At 42.5% G+C, this 21,591-nt stretch overlaps 1 protein-coding gene across 5 annotated transcripts in view; it reads left to right on the top strand.

Moving 5' to 3' along the window:
- The first annotated feature begins 7,657 nt into the window (after positions 1-7,657).
- NTRK2 (neurotrophic receptor tyrosine kinase 2) overlaps positions 7,658-21,591 on the top strand; it is a 272,799-nt gene continuing 258,865 nt past the window's right edge. For all 5 annotated transcript variants that reach the window (XR_012159057.2, XM_073345037.2, XM_073345042.2 and 2 more), the window contains exons 1-2: positions 7,658-7,869; positions 8,220-8,680. Coding sequence is in view for 4 of the 5 variants with exons in the window: in XM_073345037.2 (XP_073201138.1) it covers positions 8,469-8,680 (212 nt within the window). In the remaining variant the exon portion in view is untranslated. The remainder of the gene's footprint in view (positions 7,870-8,219; positions 8,681-21,591) is intronic.

The following is a 21,591-nucleotide window of genomic DNA, read 5'->3' as shown; positions in this document are numbered from 1 at the left end:
AACTGGTACTTTCTATTCTGTAGGATACCAACAATCTCTGCTAACAATAGCTTCAGCATCCCCATCCTTGCTTTTATAAATCATGAGCTGCATGGATTCATTTAGTTGGTTATAGGCTCCCCAGTTACCTACAGAACATCAGTAAGCAGAAGCAGATAAAACTTAGATGCTTCTTCCCAGCATTACTCTGTTGATATAGATCCATCTCCAGTCCAACTATTATTAAACTTATCCATGAAATAAACAGAAATTGCCACCAAAGTACTTTTTTTTCCAACGGAAGCAAATCAGATCAACCATTCCCAAAATAGTGCTTGGACACTGTAGTTGAAGAAAGCTTTCTTCAACTCCACTACAGTCACAGTTAGGATTTCAGAACCTCTCCATACTAAATTGATCCATTTGAGAGAATGATTTGTGACACTCTAGATTTCCATTTCTTTCTTTATCCTTCACTGATCATCTGTGTACTATGGTGACCTGTGATAAGAATGAGAAGAGAGGGCATGTTCAGGAGCTAAGGCATCAGTGATTATGGACAAGAGTCACCATGTGTACCAAGCCATCAATAGAGTAGGCTACCATAAGAGCAATATTCTTCCTTTATGAAATTGGACAGCCAAGTGGGTCCATTAATTTCCAAGGAAATAAGAATGCTCTATGAGCAAAGGAGAGTCCTGCCCTCAGCTTGAATGAGGTACTTGTCTGGCCATGACAAGCATCTTCATGTTTCTCACATGTACAGGAACTGTAAATTGGGCAATAAGCTATAGAATCTTCCATCTCTAGGTTATTGGATCAAATATTGCCCAGGAGGGTAAGGGATCATAAAGTCATGATTAGTTCCTGGTTTTTCAGGGGTTTATTTAAAATGACTTCATCTCAGTTCCTATAAAAAAAAAAACACATAGCAAACCCCCCCCCCCCCGTCATCACAATATGCAATCGCAGTGTACATGGGTAAGAGCTAGTTGTTCTGCAATGTTGCTAAACCACATTTCAGTTGATTTCTGATCCTTTTAAGTAGAGACACTGAAGATCCATTTTTGGACACCAGTTTTGTTTTAAAGAAGGTTTCTGAACATCATCTGCTCAGCCTTTATAGGACTTTTTATACAGTCAGAGAAATGTAGGGATGGAAGATATCTTGAGTCATCAAGTCCAGCCCCCGGGTTTGAGGCAGGACCAAGTAAACCTAGACCATCTCTGATAGGTGTTTGTTCAACCTGTTCTTGAAAATGTCCAATGATAGCGATTCCTCAACATACCTTGGAAGTCTATTCCAGAGCGGTGAGGAAAAAAATCATCTAGATTTGCAAACTTTTAAATCATTCTTTTTGCATTTTCCACATTTCCAAATTCAAACATAAAGACTCACCTATCTTTTATAGTGAAACGTTTGTGTATGTGTGCACACACACATGCATAAAGATAAGAGGGAACAAAGCTTAGCTCAGTATTGGATCCTCTAAGGGGAAATTGATTTCCATGACGTAGGCAAGACCTATGCAATTGATAATAATATTAAATGTAATGTAAATATGTACCACTTAACAATAATATTAGAACTGAATATTAAAGCAAATTGACCAAATTGTATGGAATTCCTTTTCCTTGATGCTTTACTAGTAGACACAGAATTCACAGATCTGCAAATCTAAAGTTGTCCAGAGTGCAACTACAAACGAACTGCTATTTTATAAAAAGAAAAGGAGTACTAGTGGCACCTTAGAGACTAACCAATTTATTTGAGCATAAGCTTTTGGGAGCAGCTGTAGCTCACGAAAGCTTATGCTCAAATAAATTGGTTAGTCTCTAAGGTGCCACTAGTACTCGTTTTCTTTTTGCAAATACAGACTAACACGGCTGCTACTCTGAAACCTACCTATTTTATATGTACCCAAACTCAAACTCACCCTTTGTTTAGTTGGCTGCAGACTGTTCAAAACACTGGTGAGTGCGAGCCAGGGAGAAGAGAGGTGTTCTCTATAAATTTTTAGAAGAGAAGAGGGAGCTGTGCTCCCCTCTCTTCCCTTTAGCTCTTGCAAAAGGTTTAGGTTTTGGTGTAGAGTAGAAAAAAGCATGTCTACTGAGGAGAAGCAACAGCTCTTATAGCACATTGCAAACAAATATAGTAGAAGATTACCAGGAACCTATGATTAATACATCTCCCCACCAGACAGACTCAGATTATGGGCCGAGTGACTAGATTATGTGCCACTCTTTCATTACATCATTGAGACCTCCTCTGAAATTTCATCACATTGAAGCCTGATGCGAATGTAAAATATGCCATGGGTACCGGAGCATTTAAATGTATTAAGGAGAAAGGTTCAAGAAGAAAGTGCAATATCCAATAAATTTTGATTGTGATTTCCTTAGGCTCTCATTTCATTCTTTCTTTAGTCGGGACATAATAGATGCAGTTATTTTGGGATGACAGGAAGGGGGCAGCAGATAATCTATCTTTCCTCCCTTCCAAATAAAAAAATACTATTTTTTTAAAGAGTGTTAACTTTCTTGAGCACAAGATGGCAGGCTTCAGCTTTACTCCTTGGGAAATAAGCATGAAGAATGTGATTTGAAACAGATGAAGAAAATGCTTCTATTATTCAGAAAATTTGAAAAATCAGCAATGATGAAATAGCTAGACAAACCAGTGAATAAGTGGAACATTTGGAATAACAAAACCCAGTAATTAAGCCTCTAGCCTGTGTTGGGAATTGGGGGAAGAATTTTGCTGACGACTATCTTCCCAGTGCCCAAGGACAGTGAACGTTCTGCACCCACCCCTTTGGATAGTGCACTGTACTCCTCTCATGTGCAAAGCCAAAGACAGAGCCAGGACTCCCCCTCCTACCTACCTTTCCCAGCTTCCTGCTGGATGATTCCATGTTTAGGAACCTAAATAAAAGTGGCCTGATATTTAGAGGTGCTCTGGACCTACAACTCTCATTAACTCTAATGGCAGGTGCAGTTGCTCAGATATGTCAGGTATGAACATTTTGACTATTGTTCTTTTAAGAAAAAGATTCTTTTTCAGTACTGTCAGGAAGCTCCCACCATTGTATATTTGATTTCTTCTGATATTTTCTACAATTTCTGTGTTATAATGAAAAGATCATTTATTTGTGGGGGCACAAGTTAATGCCTTAGTGATCAATCTAAATCTCTGAGGCCTGTAATTTCAAGAGAACATTTAGGACTTTCACTGTGTTCAGATTTTGCCTGCAATGTAACAAGATGGATGTGCTCTGGTGCCCTTATATGTAGCTGTTAAGTAGTGGTCCAAAAAGTCACGTTTTCACTTATCTGAAGTGTAGATTTTCCACCTTGATGCTCAGGAGAGTCAAATTTGCCTCCATGACATTACTAGGAAACTGTTGGGTCTGGAGGGATGTTATTGATGTGGATGGAGTTCTGCCTCTTTTCATTCCTTTCTCACCAAGCAGAAATTGCTTCCTTGATCCTGCCTTCTTTAGCATGTCTCTTAAGAGACATTCTCTTAGGAGACATTTAAGCTGCTATTTCCCCCCCCTCGCTTTAAAAGCAATAGAAGACTGTGTTGCCTCATAAATGAGCACCTGTTTATAAGGCAAAAACTAGAGCACCAATATAAAACAGCAGTCTTTTATAGACCTAGAATTAACATCATCAATACCATTTAGTCTCATCCACTCAAGTCTTTTCCCCCCACCAAAAGTGATATTAGCAATACCATGACGATAAAACAGCAACTGGAATATAGGAGGCAGGCAACTGGTATAGGGGAGTGCTGCGGTTTCGGTGCTTTTTCCTGCCTTGAGATCATGTGTGTGAACCACAACTGTGCTGAATGGATCAGAGAGGTTGCAGAACAATCCTTTCTTCTTAATAGTCAGCTAAGTGGGTTTTTTCATAATCATACTACCAAAGGTATCTGTTAGATCTACACATATCCTTATTTTGGGTACTTCTACAATACTTTAATAATTGTTCCATTCATGTTGGTATGCAGATACCACTGCCTATCATGCTCATCAGTACTGTGTTATTGTTTCCTTGTACTCTCCTGTCTGTCTATATCCATCTGTTGTCTCTTGTTTTATACTTAGATTGCAAATTTCTAGAGTCAGGGACCATCTTTTTGTTCTGTATGTGTACAACACATAGCATAATGGGGTCCTGGTCCATGACTAGCACTCTTGGGCACTGTTGTAATACAAATCATAAATAATTTCTCCTCCAGATATACATTGAGATTTTTTTTTAAAAGTACTCATGAAAGTACTCATTATTTGGGACCACCAAGCCTTATTTACACTATCATTTACACTGATGTAAACTGATAGTATTAGACTGGCATAAAACTAGTGTGAGAGAAGAATTAGGCCCCAAAAAATTCTTATCTGCAGAAAACAAGAAATCAGGGACAGCTAAAAATTAATTTGGCCCTGTGGCACCTAGATAATTGTCACCAAGCATAGGAATCATAGAAATATAATCAAGTCCAGCCCCCTACGCTGAGGCAGGACCAAGTAAATCTAGACCATCCCTGACAGAGGATTGTCTATTCCATTGCTTAACTACTCTGATAGAAAATTTTTCCTAATATCTAACCTAAATTTGCCTTGCTGCAGATTAATTCATTTTCTGCTTGTCCTACCTTCAGTGGTCATGGAGAATAATCAATCAGACTCCTCTTTCTAACAGCCCTTAACATTTTTGAAGATTGTTATCAGAATCTCCACCTCCCACCCCTCTTCTTTTTTATCAAGACTAAACATGCCCAGTTGTTTTAACTTTTACTCACAGGTCAGGTTTTCTAACACTTTTATCATTTCCGTTGCTCTCCTCTTGACTCTCTCCAGTTTGTTCACATCTTTCCTAAAAATGTGGCATCTAGTATTGGACACAGTATTCCAGCTGTGGCCTCATCAGTGCTGAGTAGAATGGGACAATTACCTCCCTTGTTTTATATAGAACATTCCTGTTAATACACCTCAGAATATTAGCCTTTTTTTCAACTGCCTCACATTGTTGACTCATGCAATTTGTGATCCACTATAACCCCCAGATCCTTTCCCGCAGTATGACCACCTCACCAGTTATTCCCCATTTTGAAGTTCTGCATTTGATTTTTCCTTCCTAAGTGAAGTACTTGTCTTATTGAATTACACCTTGCTTATTTTGGACCAATTCTCCAATCTCAAAGTCATTTTGAATTCTAATCTTGTCCATTCATAACTACTTTTTAAGTATGGTCTCTCAACCAGTTATGTATCCACCATATACTAATTTAATCTAGAACACATTTCCCTAGTTTGCTTATGAGAATGTCACATGGCACCTTGTCAAAAGCCTTACTAAAATCAAGATATATCACATCTACAGCTTCCCCGCATCTCCTAGGCCTGTAACTCTCTCAAAGAATGAAATTCGGTTGGTTTGGCATGATATTGTTCTTGACAAATCCATGTTGGCTAATCCTTATTACCCTATTATGCTCTTTGTGTTTACAAATTGACTTCTTAATAATTAGTTCCAGTACCTTTTCAGGTATTGAAGTTAGGCTGACTGGTCCCTGGGTCTTCTTTGTTCCCCCTTTTAAGGATAGTTACCATGTTTGCCATGTCATACTTCAGTACATGGCAAGAATGGGGATGTACTCTTGATGGCAGATTTATATCTGGATAACAATTTTATAACCTTTACACACATTCAAAAGAAATTTAATTTAACCAGATAACATTGTTGGCAATATTTCCAATTATGCCTATTTATCTTCAGTCATCCCATTAAAGAGAGGTATAATATTACTAGTTAGTGTTAATAGCATGGCTGTGACTATGCTAATAAGATGACAGGATTTTTGTATGGAAGTGCCAAATCTTTGAGCATGCCCAGTGAGAATTAGATGTTTTCTGAAGCCCTGGGCAGATTTACACAGAGTTGAGTGCTCATGCAATTAATAAAAGTGCTGTGCCAAGTGCTTTCTAAACATTATGATCCCCACTTGATACATACATACAAACAAACAAACAAAAAAGGAACAATGCCACTGCAACTTATCTGCTACCTTTTTAATTCTATAGTGAAGTCCTAAGATGGTTATATAAAAATCCTTGGTTAATATAAAATTAAGACAATATAGGGCTTTCGACAGTTTTTTTTTTTCCAAAATGGCATAAAATCCGTGTACCAAACTGCTTGGACACCAAGTTAGGAGAAATTCAATTAAAGGTGATGCAATGAATTCACGGGCCTTTGTCAACGTATTTCAATGGAGCTTGGCTGAAGGAGACCAGTGTTGAAGAGGAGGTAACAACAGGATTAGTCACATTGAACCAGATTTTCAAAGTTAGGTATGTGCCCCTGCACTTAATTTATATGTGCAAATCACTGAGGTACGTATGCAAATCAGATATTTGTGTGCACAGGTGTTAAGTGCCTGTCTGCCTGCACAGAGACCTAATTTGTGTGCACACATCGCCTATTTGTTCACATAAATTAGAACGTCTAATCCCTATTTCCATTTCGGCATTAAAGGGAAACGATAATAAAGCAGGTAACACAATTCTGAATTCCCTTTAAGACCATCAGAAGCACGGTGTAGTGCAGAGCCCAGAGGAAGCAGAAAAGGACGTGCACGGAAAGATTAGTAGTAAACCGCACGCAGACTCCGGGCGCGTTTTCTTTTGCTTGTGGTGTTCAGGTTGTGAACACGCGGTGGCGCCAGAGCTCGCTGAAGTCTGAGGCACTGCGGTGGATTTCCCCATTTCTTTCAAATTACTGCGGAAAAAAAAATCCGACAGAGCCACTAATGAAAAGGCAAATTCCCAGACAAGGCATTTTAATGTCGCTCATTCATCACATACCTGAGCTCTTAAAACGATTACATTTTATTATACGATCATAAAAGTTCACATTCTTTTTAAAAACAATCTTTCTCTTTGCATAGGTTTGTGTATTATCTGCATATATGCCCCTAGATAGTGGAGATGTGCAAATCTATAACGCGTATGCTACATTAGCCTAATAGTTACCACCTAGGCTGGAAGAGCTGGTGGAAAAGCGGTATATTTCTCCAGTGACTATAACGCAATGTTGCAAGCGCACGGAATGTGCATGACACTATGCGGGACGAACAAAAAGCAAGGGGAGAAACCAATACGCTGAGCTGTCCAAAAGGGTTTCTTAACTAGTTATTATGCCCAGTGAGTCGGACACAGAAAGCCGTGCTGAGCGATCTATGTACAAAGCCCTAATGCTGATCTTAGAAACTATCCAGACAAACCAATGCAACGGGGAGCCAGACCTACGCTGTGGCGAAAAAGGCTCCCTTTTCCATGCACATCACGTCTGTGTGTGTCTTTCTGGGGATGGGAAGGATGCGTTGCTGGTGTTCCGAGAATCAGGCTTTGATTTCATACACAGCAAAGACCGGAGGGTTCAGAAGAGGGACCGTGCTGATGGTTGACCTCTCTCTGGTGTGTGTGTGTGTGTGTGTGATTGTTTGTGTGTGCATAGACTCCAGCCTGCCTATTGGCATCTTGTTCTAGGCACCCTCCTCTCTCTCCCCTCCCCTCCATCCCTCCCTCGCCCCTGGTTGCTTTTGTCTTCTTCTTCTTCTTCTTCTTCTTTTTTTTTTTTTTTGGATTTCAGGCTCATTTTATGGAGTTTCTGCCCCTCTCTGCGTCAGCCCCACGTCACTTTGCCAGCAGCTCCTGAGCTTGGGCTCGAGCGGGAGCTGGGCTGCTTTATTATCCACTGGAGGAAGGAGACTGTGCGTAAAGGGCAGAGCCAGGAGCTCCGAGCCCCCCGGCAGCAGCAGCGCGCCGATTCCTCTCCCCCAGGCAGCAGCGGCCGGAGCAGGCAGCGCCCCCGCAGGTAGGAGCATGAGCCACTCGCCCCCCTGCAGCCTCCAGCCCGCCCGGGTGACCCACTGCCCCACCTCGCCGGCTCCCGCGCCCTCCCCGCTCCGCCCGGCGTTTTGCAGCATCATCGGGAGCCGAGGAGCTGCCGCTGCCCGGGCTGCGCTCGGCGCCGGAGCCGCGTCCCCACTGCAGGGGCAGCTGCCCGGGAGGGAACGGTCCCTGCCCCGGGTGCCCGTCAGGGGCCCGCGCTGAGCTCCCGGGGCTGGGGCTGGCGCTCGCGGGGCTCCCGGGGCGGGCGGGCGGGCGGCGGCCGGGCTGGGCCAGTCTCGGCTCCGTTCTCACCGGTCTCTCTTTCCCCTCCAGCTCCGCCGCCTCCAGCGCTCGCCCCGAGCGGCCCCGGGGAGCCCGGGCAGGCAGCGGGGAGCGGAGGCGTCGCTCCTGCCCGGCCCAGCGCTCCCATGTGAGCCCAGCCGGGGCCGGCACCGAGCCCTCCCGCAGCAGGATGCCCGAGTCCCAGCCGCTCTGAAGCGCCCAGGAGGCTCCGCACACGCCGGGACGGTCGCTGGAGGAGGCCGTCGGGGCAGCGGGCAGCGCTGGATTGATCGGGGCAGCATGGTGTCCTGGCGGAGGAGGTGGCAGGGGCCCGGTCTGGCCCGGCTCTGGGGCTTCTGCTGCGTGGTGCTGGGCTCCTGGAGGGCTTTGCTCGCCTGCCCGGCGCCTTGCACATGCAGCGCCTCGCGGATCTGGTGCAGCGAGCCCGCGCCGGGCATCGTGTCCTTCCCGGTCCTGGAGAGGAGCGCCGAGCGGGAGAACATCACCGACATGTGAGTGGCGCAGGGGCTGGGCACTGGCTGCTCCCACGGGAGAGCCCCGAGCTAGCGGAGGGGAACCTGCTGGGCACCGCGGATCTGGGCGAAGAAGCCCTCTATCTGTCTCTCTAGCTCTAATTTTGTTTAATTTTCGTTATAATACTGTATTATGCTTGTGTGTGTATATTCTCTCTTTCTGTGCATACACACAGATAATACATGTGTGTATCAGATAATTTATATAATTAATAATTTTATTTTTTGTCTGTGTATATGTCAATTTGGCTATCTAGAGGGAGGGAGCCAGAGAGAGTGTATGGGTAAAGAGACTGAGAATCTCCATAGTATGTAGATATGAGAGAACCACTTACATTTTGTATTGCTTGCCTCTAAGGCTTGCAGAAATGATGCTCACATTTTCCTTGCAGCATCTGTTTTGCAAGTCTCAACTCTAACCAATATTTTTAGTAATTTCGTTATGAGGACACCAACAATAGGAAGGAGGTTTTGCTTAAGGAAAGATTCTGAACGATCTGTAAGAGGAGAAGTTCTCTGCATTGAAAGGCACTTGCTCAATAGGAAAATGTGATCGTGGGAAGCCTAAAAGCCTGGTATGATTTAATTTAGATTTGACTTCCCAGAGATATAATTTCGAAACCATTTAGATTATAAATCTTAATTGCCCTTGGTACAGCTTCCTGGGAATAAGTTAAATAATAAAGCAGTATAGCACACAGATAGTGCTGATTTTAGTACAAGACCAATGTATTATCAGAAAATTCTTCTCTGTCAGATTTTTCTTGGGAGAGGCAGTGATGTACATTTAGCTATCACTTTATCCTTCTCTTTTACAGATCGTTACAGATCAGTAAAGAATTACTACACTACACATATTCCACCTCTCTTCTAGACAATTAATTAGTAGGGGCCTCTTTACTCTCTCATGTCCCAATTTTATATGTTCTTCTTATTATTCATGCAAACAGAAAATTTTGATGGGCCACTCTTTCCTCAATCAAAAATTTGACCATTTTGTTTTCTTTGCTTTTTTAAATGGAAGTAACCCATTCTGGTAGAGTTGAATGAGGACTGGCTCTGCACTGGGTAATATGTGTGTAAGCTCCTTTTGCACATGCTCCTTTTCTGTAAGATAGCTAAAAAGGATGCAATGCTGAGTCTGCGTGTGAATGCAGAACCACACTCATTTTCCCCTAGTTGTAAGCAAGTATTGTACCTTGATATTATTTATGGGGCTTTGACAAGTGGGTGCAAGAGGTTTTTCAATTTCAGCCATTGTGAGCCAGACTGCAGTTGAGACTTGTGTAGCGGATTGTGTTCCTGCTTGGGGCCTGATCCTACATTCTCTATTCAGGCAGGCCACCTTCTCAGTGAAGTGAATAGATGTTTTATCTGAAAAAGGACTGCAGGATTAAGACTCAAGAATCCAAATTTTGGATAATAGAATTGTAGAAGTTAGAGATGGAAAATACTTCTAAGGCTATCATGTTCCTCTCCTCCCCAGGCACTGATGTGTTGTTCCCTCCAGTATTTTTAGTGTACAAGGTACCATGACCTTTTTGCCAAAAACTACATGGAAACCTCTTGCTGCATTTGCCAGTGTGTGTGAATGGCAGAGGGAAGGGCTGGAGTAATGCAGGGCCTACATTTTGTAGATCTATTTATTTTTGAATGCACGTAACAGAATTAAGTGTGATTTCTAGGCTATAGCAGGAATCATCATTTCAGATGTTTGTTTAATATTCTATAGGTTATTCTAGGGAAAAAATCCTTCCATACCATGCACCACCACTCTACCATCTTCCTTATTATCAAATATCTTCAATGTAGCAATAACTTAGCAGTTTTTCCTCAGAATTTGAAATCCTCCATTTGAACAGACAGAGAAAAGAACCCTGTGTAAATATATTTGGCAAGCTTGACCAACTTAAAACATATATTTTGCTTTTTACATTTTGATTTCTGTTAGTTGATTTTTTCCTTTCTGTATTTTTTCATCAGCATCATCATTCGTCTTTCCATCTCTTTTCCATTTCCACTATATCACCTTCTGATGTTACATTTTGTTGTGATTGGGTATATAAAAATAACTTCAAATCACTGATTTCCCAGCAAACTAGTGCACATATTTAAGATAGAAAACATTTAGACTGTTTTTGAATATCAAAACATGGACAGGCCTTAAGATGCAAACATAAATGAAAAACCAGACTACCCTAGCTTTCCTATCATTTCCGTGTGGAAACTCAGCAAGCATTAAACATGCTAGGAATGCATCTTAATATGATACATTCATATAGTCAAAAAAGAGAAAATGTTTTGAAATGCTCCACAGCCTGCTGTGCTTTAGGTAACAGGATAAGATAATGGGCTATACTACTCCACTGTATTCAGTAAACTTCAGGCCTGGTTCTCCACTCATATATGGTAGGTTTATACTGGCATAACTCCATTGAATTACATAAGTGTGAGAGTAGAATTAGGCCCTTAGTTTCTGGTCATTCCCCTTTTTCTGAAAAACTTTTGACACCAACTCTACATTATTGCACACACCCAGCTCTTATTTGGGTACAGATACTAGAGTTCTTAGGCAAAACTCCCATTGACTTACAGGGAATTTTGACTGAGCAAGGACTTCATGACAGGGACATTTAGCCAGTGGGAATTTTGAGTGTGCAATGACTAAAGGATTAGGTTTTACGTGAAATTACATTCGGTTAAACTCCCCCACATGCAGAGAGCTGGCTGAGGGCCCTGTGTATGACTTTATCCCCGTGGTGGGACTGTACAGGGTGGAGAATGGGGCAAGCTGTGGGTGGAACAACTGTGCATGGTGGATTTTTGGTTGGCTGCAAATAGGAAGGAGAGGTTTGTGGGGGGATAGCTGGGGCTGGGGCTGGGGCTAGAGGATCCACAAACACCCAGATACAGCAGCCTGAAATTCCAGCATAGAGTGCATAGATTTAGGGGGACTAGACTTTCTATTCCAGCCCATAGGCAAGTGACAGTTTAGAGGCAAATGCCATCTGCCCAGTCCCTACTTAATTCCTTACAGAGTGCCCGATCCAAAGCCCATGGAAGTCAGTGGAAAGACCCCCATTGACTTCCATACACTTTTGATCAGGCCCACAAACTCCAGGCTTTGTGAGGGGAGGGGTGAATTTCTTTCACCCTGTGTTTCTGCATGATCATCTTCCATGTTGTTTCTTCCTCAGTGATTTGAGCACAAACACATTTATATTTTAATAAATAAAATAGAAGTATTCTTAAAAATCTTTGCCTATAATTGGATTTGATTTTATCCTGTTACTTAGGGCACTGGTATGTTCTGGAAACATTCTGAAAAGCATGCAGCCACGCTGAGATTATTGTACCATAACAGAGTAACCTACTTGTGACAGGATTCTTTCATAATTTTGGTGTTACTGGTAAAATAAACTCCAAAGCGAGACTCTGAATTAGAATCGTAAAATCAGCCATTGCAGAGCTGATGCTCACGCTAAGAGCTAAGGAGCAAAAGCAGGAGAGAGCAAAATCCATATGCTGCAGGCACAATGGAACAGAAATATTTCACTGCAAAATCACTTGAGCTAAAATATCAATAGGATGGTAAATGAGTCTCTTAAGAGTTCTTAGATTTTTAAAGATCTGGTCTAATATTCTTCCTTTAGTTAGGGTATCAATGTATGTGGTTGTTCGTAGCTCTTGCTATCAATATCTTCTTGCAATACAGCATGTTGCTGGCCTAGTTTAGCAGCTCTAAAGTCATGTCATTAACATGCTGATTTATGACTATTCAACTGAACTAGGTTTAGAATTAACTGGTGTATTTAAGAATGAAATACTTGCCAACAAAATAGTAGGTGAGTTTTCAACTCTACCCCTATAGAATATAGAGTGTATTGTGTGTATGTACATTTAAAAACACAAAGTATATTTTTAATGTAATTATATAAATCTCTCTAGGATTGTTAATAAAGCAGCACACTATGTAATTTACATAGTAAATAATTTAATACATCTTCTGAGTGTGTGCTGAAAAAAACCTACTTACATTAACATGAAATACAGTTCATATTTTTAATCTCTGTCATTTTGTATTTCTAGTCTCTTGCTGTAAATTACATATAATGTAAAATTGTCTTGAAGGATGCTCAACCCCACTCCCCTCCTTCCACCTTTGGCCTTATAGGATGCTATGGTTTAGCTGGAATGGAAGGTTCTTCCTGATCATTTGGAGACAGGGAGTAACAGGAGGTATCAGGCTGCATATTATTCGAGAGAGTATGGACTGTAATGACACTCCCTGACATCACAGGAGTTAAGGATTTAGCCATGATTCCATTGTAAAACATGTGCTTGTAGGAGTATCTTGTTTTTAATACTCACCATGAACTGAAAATTAGCATCTTCAAAAATCCATTTGCCTTTTAGGATATAGGAATTACCAAATTATTACAAGTTTAGTTTTTCTTGTGGAGGTTCTTCTTTGTCTCTCATGTAACCCTTATGAGCCCATTGTTTTAATCCTTGTCCTTCCAGTCAGTGAGAACTGTATGGAGTTCCTTTGGAAACTTAGTCAATGCTGGCCCTTAAGAGTAGGTTCCTAAGAAGTGCTGAATGCTTCCAGAGAAGTGCTGCATTCCAGAGCTCAGCACCCTCCAGAAAGCATTCAGCACTGTGCAGGATTGGGCCCACAAAACATTATCTCTGATCCTGTAAATCCTTACTTGCCCAATAGTTTTATGAAGTCAATGGGATGGCATAAACTACTCATGTAAGTAAGAAGCTGCAGGACTGAGTCCTGTTTATGTTATCTCCACCACACTCCCAGTTCCTTCGCTCCTGAGGAGGAGAAGATTAGGGCCAGGATGGAATTTAAACTGTCTTTTTTCCAGTCCAGTAGAACAGCAGCCCATTGGGCCAGCCCTCAATATCCAAAGGTTGATATTTTTCAGATAGTACGTGTTTTTTTATCTGTATTATCTGGTAGTTTAAGGGGATGCTGTCAGGGAGTTTAGACCCCAAACTTGAGTTTTGTGAAAAATAATTTTACAAAACCTAATGATAATCATTTTTCCTCTGTGAATTAATTCTCTTAAGTAACAGAGAAAGCTGCTTATTTTGGATATCAGGTTTCCTCCTTCAGTGTTTGCAAACCAATCATTGCAGTATATGAGAACATGAGAACTTGGAAGTACAAATGACTAGTCTAATTGGCCCACCTTGATTATCATACACATTGTAAGGAGAGTGATCACTTTACATAAGCTATTACCAGCAGGAGAGTGGGGTGGGGGGAGAGAAAACCTTTTGTAGTGATTAACACCCATTTTTTCATGATTTGTGTGTATAAAAACATCTTCTGTAGTTTCCACAGTATGCATCCGATGAAGTGAGCTGTAGCTCATGAAAGCTTATGCTCAAATAAATTGGTTAGTCGCTAAGGTGCCACAAGTACTCCTTTTCTTTTTGCGAATACAGACTAACACGGCTGTTACTCTGAAACTAGTCTAATTTTATTGTTCTACCACAGATAAGTGCAAAAAAGTAAAGAATACATGGAGAGAAAAAGATCAATTTTAAAGATTCTTTCTATTTTAATACTTTACTGATATCAAAGATTTTTTTTTTATTCTGAAAGTGTTCCTTTAAAAAGTGAAATGTGCAGGTGCAGTGTTCATTGTATCCATTAGTCGTTACTTAAGCAGATTTGAAAAATAAAAATATAGTGGTTGAAAAATCACATGACTCTACTGCCTGGGAAAAAAGAAAAGGAGTACTTGTGGCACCTTAGAGACTAACCAATTTATTTGAGCATGAGCTTTCGTGAGCTACAGCTCACTTCATCGGATGCATACCGTGGAACCTGCAGAAGACATTATATACACACAGAGACCATGAAACAATACCTCCTCCCACCCCACTGTCCTGCTGGTAATAGCTTATCTAAAGGTTTCAGAGTAACAGCCGTGTTAGTCTGTATTCGCAAAAAGAAAAGGAGTACTTGTGGCACCTTAGAGACTAACCAATTTATTTGAGCATGAGCTTTCGTGAGCTACAGCTCACTTCATCGGATGCATGCTGTGGAAACTGCAGCAGGCTTTATTTATACACAGAGAATATGAAAAAATGGGAGGAGGTATTTTTTCATATTCTCTGTGTATAAATAAAGCCTGCTGCAGTTTCCACGGCATGCATCTGATGAAGTGAGCTGTAGCTCACGAAAGCTCATGCTCAAATAAATTGGTTAGTCTCTAAGGTGCCACAAGTACTCCTTTTCTTTTAGCTTATCTAAAGTGATCATCAAGTTCTCTGTGTGTATATAATGTCTTCAGCGGGTTCCACGGTATGCATCCGATGAAGTGAGCTGTAGCTCACGAAAGCTCATGCTCAAATAAATTGGTTAGTCTCTAAGGTGCCACAAGTCCTCCTTTTCTTTTTACGAAGACAGACTAACATGGCTGTTACTCTGAAACCTGCCTGGGAAAAAGTGTCTCAGCCCTATGCACCTTTCATGTGAACTAAGTCTGCACAAAACAAATGAAAAAACTCAAATACATATGTGCAGATATCGGGGGTAGCTGTGTTAGTCTGTATCCACAGAAACAAGAAGGAGTCCGGTGGCACCTTAAAGGCTAATCTGTTGGTCTTTAAGGTGCCACCGGATTCCTTGTTGTTTATGTACAGATACTTTTTCACCTGATTTTTTATCATGGTACTATGGAATCAGAATACACAGATGTATTTACACCATATTGTAAATATACATTTGCAATCTATGACACCTAGTATATCTAGAAAAATGACTCATTGCTAATCATGGATGTCAACAAGTACAGTTGAAACAGCTGAACATGATTACACGAGCACATAAATTATGTTCAATACCTGATCATCTGCATCTGTTGCTGACATCTATTGTCACCAGTTGGTCATTTTTCTAGTGTAGATCATTCCAAAGGGTGATGTATTTCTGCTTTGTCCAAGGCCTGAACAAACAAGCTATGCCCAGACATAAGTGGGGGTAGAATCCTCGCCCTGCAACCAGACCCAGGGATGCAAGACTCTTGTGAAGCAAATCTGTGTTATTACAGTCTATAGTCTGTGGGGCTCAGATTTGCAAGGTGTTAATAACTCTGGCCCTGATCCAACAAAGCACTTAAGCATATCCTTAACTTTAAGGAGATGCGTGGTTAGAGATTCTCTCTCCACTGAAGTTAGCAGCAAAACTTCTAGTGACTTCAATGGGACAAGTATTTGACCCGGCGTATAGAGCAGGGATTCTCAACCTTTTTCTTTCTGAGGCCTCCCCTTCCCAACATCCTATTAAAAACTCCACAACCCCCCACCCCCCGCAGCTCCCATCCTATTAAAAACTCCACAGTCTACTTGTGCCACAATAACTGTTTTTCTGCACATAAAAGCTAGGACCAGTGTCAGGGGGTAGCAAGCAGGACAACTCCCAGGGCCCCATGCCACAGGGGGCCCCATGAAGCTCAGTTGGTCAAGTTTCAGCTTTAGCCCTGGTTGGCAAGGCTCGGGGCCCTGAGCCTAAGCCCCATGCAGTGCAGCTTCGGCTTTCTGTCCTGGGTGCCAGCCAGTCTAATGCCGGCCCTGCTTGGCGGACCCCCAGGGGTCCCCGGACTCCAGGTTGAGAACCACTGGTATAGAGCATATGTGCGGCAACATATTGGCTGAGCAGAATGAACTAAGGATGAAAGGAAGAAGCCTGATCTCTAAATTTCCTGGCTTTTCTGAGTTTGGCAGGGAAGAGATATTTTCAAGGGTTGTAGGCCCACAATTCGGCTAACTTCTAAAAATTCTTTTTTAACTCTGACCCCCTTTTTTTTTTATCTGAAGAATTAAAAATCAGTGACAACATAAAGTGAATTTAAATTAATATAAAATTAAGTATCAGAAGGGGTACTGCATCAATTGCTTTATTTATTTTCATATTTATTTCCATAAGGGCTTGACCCAGTGGGAGGACTCCCATTGACTTCAGTGAGCATTGGATTGGGTCCTGCATTTTCCTGTTTATCTGTAGCTGCTGCAGATTCTGAAGTGTGGTAGAATGCAATGGTCTTGTAGAAGAAGTTAAATCAGTTTTGCTATGGCATATATGGGCCTTGGATAACAACATGAAACACAAGTGTCATAAATATAAAGGGAAGGGTAACCACCTTTCTGTATGCAGTGCTATAAAATCCCTCCTGGCCAGAGGCAAAACCCTTTAATCTGTAAAGGGTTAAGAAGCTAAGGTAACCCTGCTGGCACCTGACCCAAAATGGCCAATGAGGGGACAAGATTCTTTCAAATCTAGAGGCGGGGGAACAAAGGGTTTGGTCTGTCTGTGTGATGCTTTTGCCGGGAACAGATCAGGAATGCAGCCTTACAACGCCTGTAAAGTTAGTAAGTAATCTATAAGTAATCTAGCTAGAAAATGCGTTAGATTTTCTTTTGTTTAATGGCTGGTAAAATAAGCTGTGCTGGATGGATATATATTCCTGTTTTTGTGTCTTTTGTAACTTGTTTTGAATCTGATTACCCTGTAAGGTATTTATCATCCTGATTTTACAGAGGTGATTCTTTTACCTTTTCTTTAATTAAAATTCTTCTTTTAAGAACCTGATTGATTTTTCATTGTTCTTAATATCCAAAGGTTTGGGTCTGTGTTCACCTATGCAAATTGGTGAGGATTCTTATCAAACCTTCCCCAGGAAAGGGGGTGTAGGGCTTGGGGGGATATTTTGGGGGAAGATGTCTCCAAGTGGTCTCTTTCCCTGTTCTTTATTTAAAACGCTTGGTGGTGGCAGCATACGGTTCAAGGACAAGGCAAAGTTTGTACCTTGGGGAAGTTTTTAACCTAAACTGGTAAGAATAAGCTTAGGGGGTCTTTCATGCAGGTCCCCACATCTGTACCCTAGAGTTCAGAGTGGGTAAGGAACCTTGACAACAAGACACTGTCACTATGAATTAAAAGGTTGGAGGATCAGGACAATTTATTTTGATTTTCTGGAAGGGATAAGTCTGGGTAAATATTTAGCTGCCTAATTCAGGTTCCAAACACACCCTGACACAGGGCTCGTCTACACTACAGCTTTACATCAACACAGCTGCACTGATGCAGCTGCATTGCTGTAGCATGTTTGGTGAAGATGCACTGTGCCACTGAGAGACCTCCCGTCAGCATAATTACTTCACCTCGGTGAGAAGCATAAGTGATGTTGGCAGGAAAACATCTCCTGCTGACATAGCGCCGGTGTGGACAGTGTGAAACTTGTGTTGCTTGGGGGAGAAGGGAGGCTTTTTTCACACCCCTGGGTGATGTAAGTTAGATCGACTTAAGTGGTAGTGTAGACCTGCCCACAGTGTGAAGTCTGTCAGATCTTTAGGTAAGAGCCTTTTCTCCCTAAGGAAGTGTGTGGATGCTGTAGTCCTTATGTGCTTTCAAATAACAATTGCTTATTGCACTCTGTAGGAGGTGGCATGTTCCTGTGCACATTCTGCTTTGTGCTCACCTGTTCCTGTAAGGTAGCAGAATCCTAGACTATCAGGGTTGGAAGGGACCTCAGGAGGTCAGCTAGTCCAACCCCCTGCTCAAAGCAGGACCAATCCCCAATTTTTGCCCCAGATCCCTAAATGGCCCCCTCAAGGATTGAACTCACAACCCTGGGTTTAGCAGGCCAATGCTCAAATCACTGAGCTATCCTCCCCCCCCCCAATGTGACAGAACAATTTGATGTGGCAAATTGAAGGCACTTTCAGCGCTCTCTGAAGCAAGAAAGAGGCAGGAATCTCAAGGGAAACGGCATGCTTACACAGCAGCTGGGAATGTGCGGTGGCAGCCAGACACCTACTAGTGCTGCTGGAGCTAATGTGCTAAAGGTAGCAGTGAAAAGGGAAGATTCCTATAGTTGGTATGGGACAATCTGTCAAAGGGTTCTGACTGAATTGTTTTGGCCATGCTTGCAAAAGCCTTGAGATCAACTTGGTGGCTTTTATAAGTCTCTCTGTAGTGCAATAACTTTTGAACTTTGAATCTGATCAATTCCAGGATTTCTGGTGATGTTCTAGGCATCAATGGCTAGAACACTACTGACTTTGAGGAAAACTGGAAAACCAGAAGAGGGAGAATGGGGAAGACCCTGCCACCTGATTAACATAAATAGATCAATAGATCAAACAGCTGGTTGATGGCATCCATTCACACCTTCCAGTATAACAATATCCCTGCTTATCTCTGCCTGTCCTCCCAATAGAGTTTAACATCTTGAGGCCCTGAATGATTTATCTTGCAGGGGTGAGGATGGAAAGGGGAGAATGGGAACGGATAGGGGGAACTGGGGAATTGAGGCAGGCACACAGCCTCTGGTGTGTGGAGGAGGGTGACAAACTGGGGAACTGGAGACAGTACAGGTATAGGGGGGAAGGAGGACACACAGGGGTCCTAGAATCAGGGGAAGTGGGTGGGGGAGACAGCTCCTGGTGTGGGGGAAGGGAGTAATGGGAGTGTATGGAGAGCCCCTGGTTTGGGGGGAGGGGGAAATGGAGGATCGTGGCGTGGCGGGGGAGGGGGGGTAAGGAGAGCACACAGCACCCCTGCCAAGGGGTGGGGAGAATAGTAAACCCTGGAATGGGAGGATGGGGGAATGGAAAGCACACAAACCCTGGTGGGGGTGGATATTGGGGAACCTTGATATGGGGATAAGGGGGAACACAGAGCCCCTGGCATGGGAGGAAGGTGGGATGGGAGAGAGAGAATGGGGGGCACACAGAGCTGCTGGCATGAGGGGAGAATGGGGAACTCAAGTGTTGGAGGTGGAGAGACTAGTGGGCACATATAAAACCCCTGGCAGGGGGAGATTGGCAAGTGGAGGTTGGGGGGCACAAAAAACCCCTATCTCAGGGTGAGGGGGGAAATGGGGGGCACACAAGTCCCAGGTGTGAGAGAGGGGATGGGGGAGGTTGCAGGTAGTCTCTGAAATAGAGGGGGATGGGAGGGTGGCCCACAGGGAGCTTGGGAGGGGATGGAGGGATGCAGAAGAACCCTGTGTGTACAATGAGTTCAGCCTACACAAGCTCTGAAGTATGTGATCCCTTGTATAAAAATTAGTTTGAGAAAATTAATGGGCACACACTGACCCTGATCCTGCAAATGCACACGCTTAATTTTACTACTGTGAATACCCTTTTTGTCTTCAGTGGGACTACTCGTAGCAAAATTAAGCATGTGTGTTTGAAGGATTAGGCCCAATGTAAATATCTCTTTAATACAACACAGGGTGTATGTATTTAAAAAGCTGTGTAAGTCCTCTAGGTTAGATCCAATTGTTGGGTTTACAAATATTTGGAGACAGCTTGAGCTTGCGCTGGGATTTGCAAGCTCTGAAGTGGAAAACCTTTGGGCTTGATAGGACTCAGGTTTTCTCATAGCTGAACTTCATTCAAATCAGGGGGCATGTTCCAGGTTCAGAGGGTTCTCATAGAATTCTCTGGAGACAGAAGTTACATGAGTGGCTGTCCTGTTGCAATCAAGCCCTGCTTCTTCTGGGGGCCTGGTGGCTGGTATAGCTATAGAATGGGCACCACCTCTCCCAGGAACCAGTGCTGCCCTTCACTAGGGTGAATCCTTCCTGCTAGCACTAATACGCTTCTGGGGGAGGGAAAAAAGTACTCTCCTGCCACCTACAAGGGTGGCTGTAGGGCTAAATATGTCTAGTTGTACCTTTTAAAAGTAGCTTTATCCTAAATATGCTGCAGTGTCAGTTATTCTCTGCTGTTGGTTTTACATTTTAGTTCACAGAGGAAGTCAATCCTGTTCTTACTAATTGCTAAGTTATAGAATGCCATCTTGGATGAATATTAAAAACTCCATCTTGGATGAATGAAAATGACAAAGGTCCTCAGGTTTTAACTTCTGTCTACAGCATCCATTTTTAAATGTTGCATTTACTTACATAACGGTAGCCGCTCCTCCTGGTGCCTCAAAGGATGCATGAAAATATTTTAACTATTTTTATTGCTGCACTCTTTTAACTATGTTTTTGTCATACGCTGCCTCCTGAGAAGCAGAAAAGCTTCAGAAGAGCAAGAAATGTGACCCAAATGCTGCGCCAAGTGTGCAGTATGTTTAAATGCCTCAAATACAGGGTTCTGGTTGCCAGCAGTGTGCCACATCATGAGAATTACCAACACTTTTCTATTCCAATTGATGGGGAAAGGATGGCCCTGGGGTTTTAAGGTATGGACTGTAGGGCAGGAATTTTGGGTTCAGCTCCTGGTTCTACAACACACTTCTGGTGTAACCCTAGGCAAATGACTTCATTTCTCTGTACTTCAGTTCCCCATCTATAGACTGAGGAGAGAAATAACTTTCTGACATCACAGATGTGCTGTGAAACTAAATTCATTAGTGATTGGGAGGTGCTCAGATTCTAGTGATGGTTTATAAGTTGACAGTTTTAATGTGGTATAATTGATACTGTTTAGATAAATTATAGTTGAGGTGTTGCATTATTATTTCATGTTTGGCTTGTGGCGATTAACTGAAGTGCAATGTTAGTTTTGGTCAGTGTGGGGTGCCAAACTGGAGGGGGAAGAAGTGCTGAGAGAAGAGTGTGGCAGAGAGCTTGATTTTCAGGTGAAGTGGAGACATGCAATCCCATCCCTCAGTTTTTAGAAACAGTACTGGATTAGTGTTGCTCTTGCTTATTAAGGTACTCTTTGTTATGTGCTTCTTACGGTAAGCCTCTAACTCTTATGTTAAACCTCACTTATTTGAAGGAGACAGAAAAAAATAAACTCTCTGACTTCATTCTTGTTTTGACTTTGTCCTTGTCCACCAAACTCAGGACGATGAAGTACCCATTGCCTCACAAGGTCAGACAACCCTGGCTTAACCT

Source organism: Lepidochelys kempii, chromosome 5 (genome assembly GCF_965140285.1).
Source record: "Lepidochelys kempii isolate rLepKem1 chromosome 5, rLepKem1.hap1, whole genome shotgun sequence".
Lineage (NCBI taxonomy): Eukaryota > Metazoa > Chordata > Testudines > Cheloniidae > Lepidochelys > Lepidochelys kempii.
The sequence above is the reverse complement of the archived record's forward strand: the minus strand, read 5'-3'. Positions and strand labels throughout refer to the sequence as shown.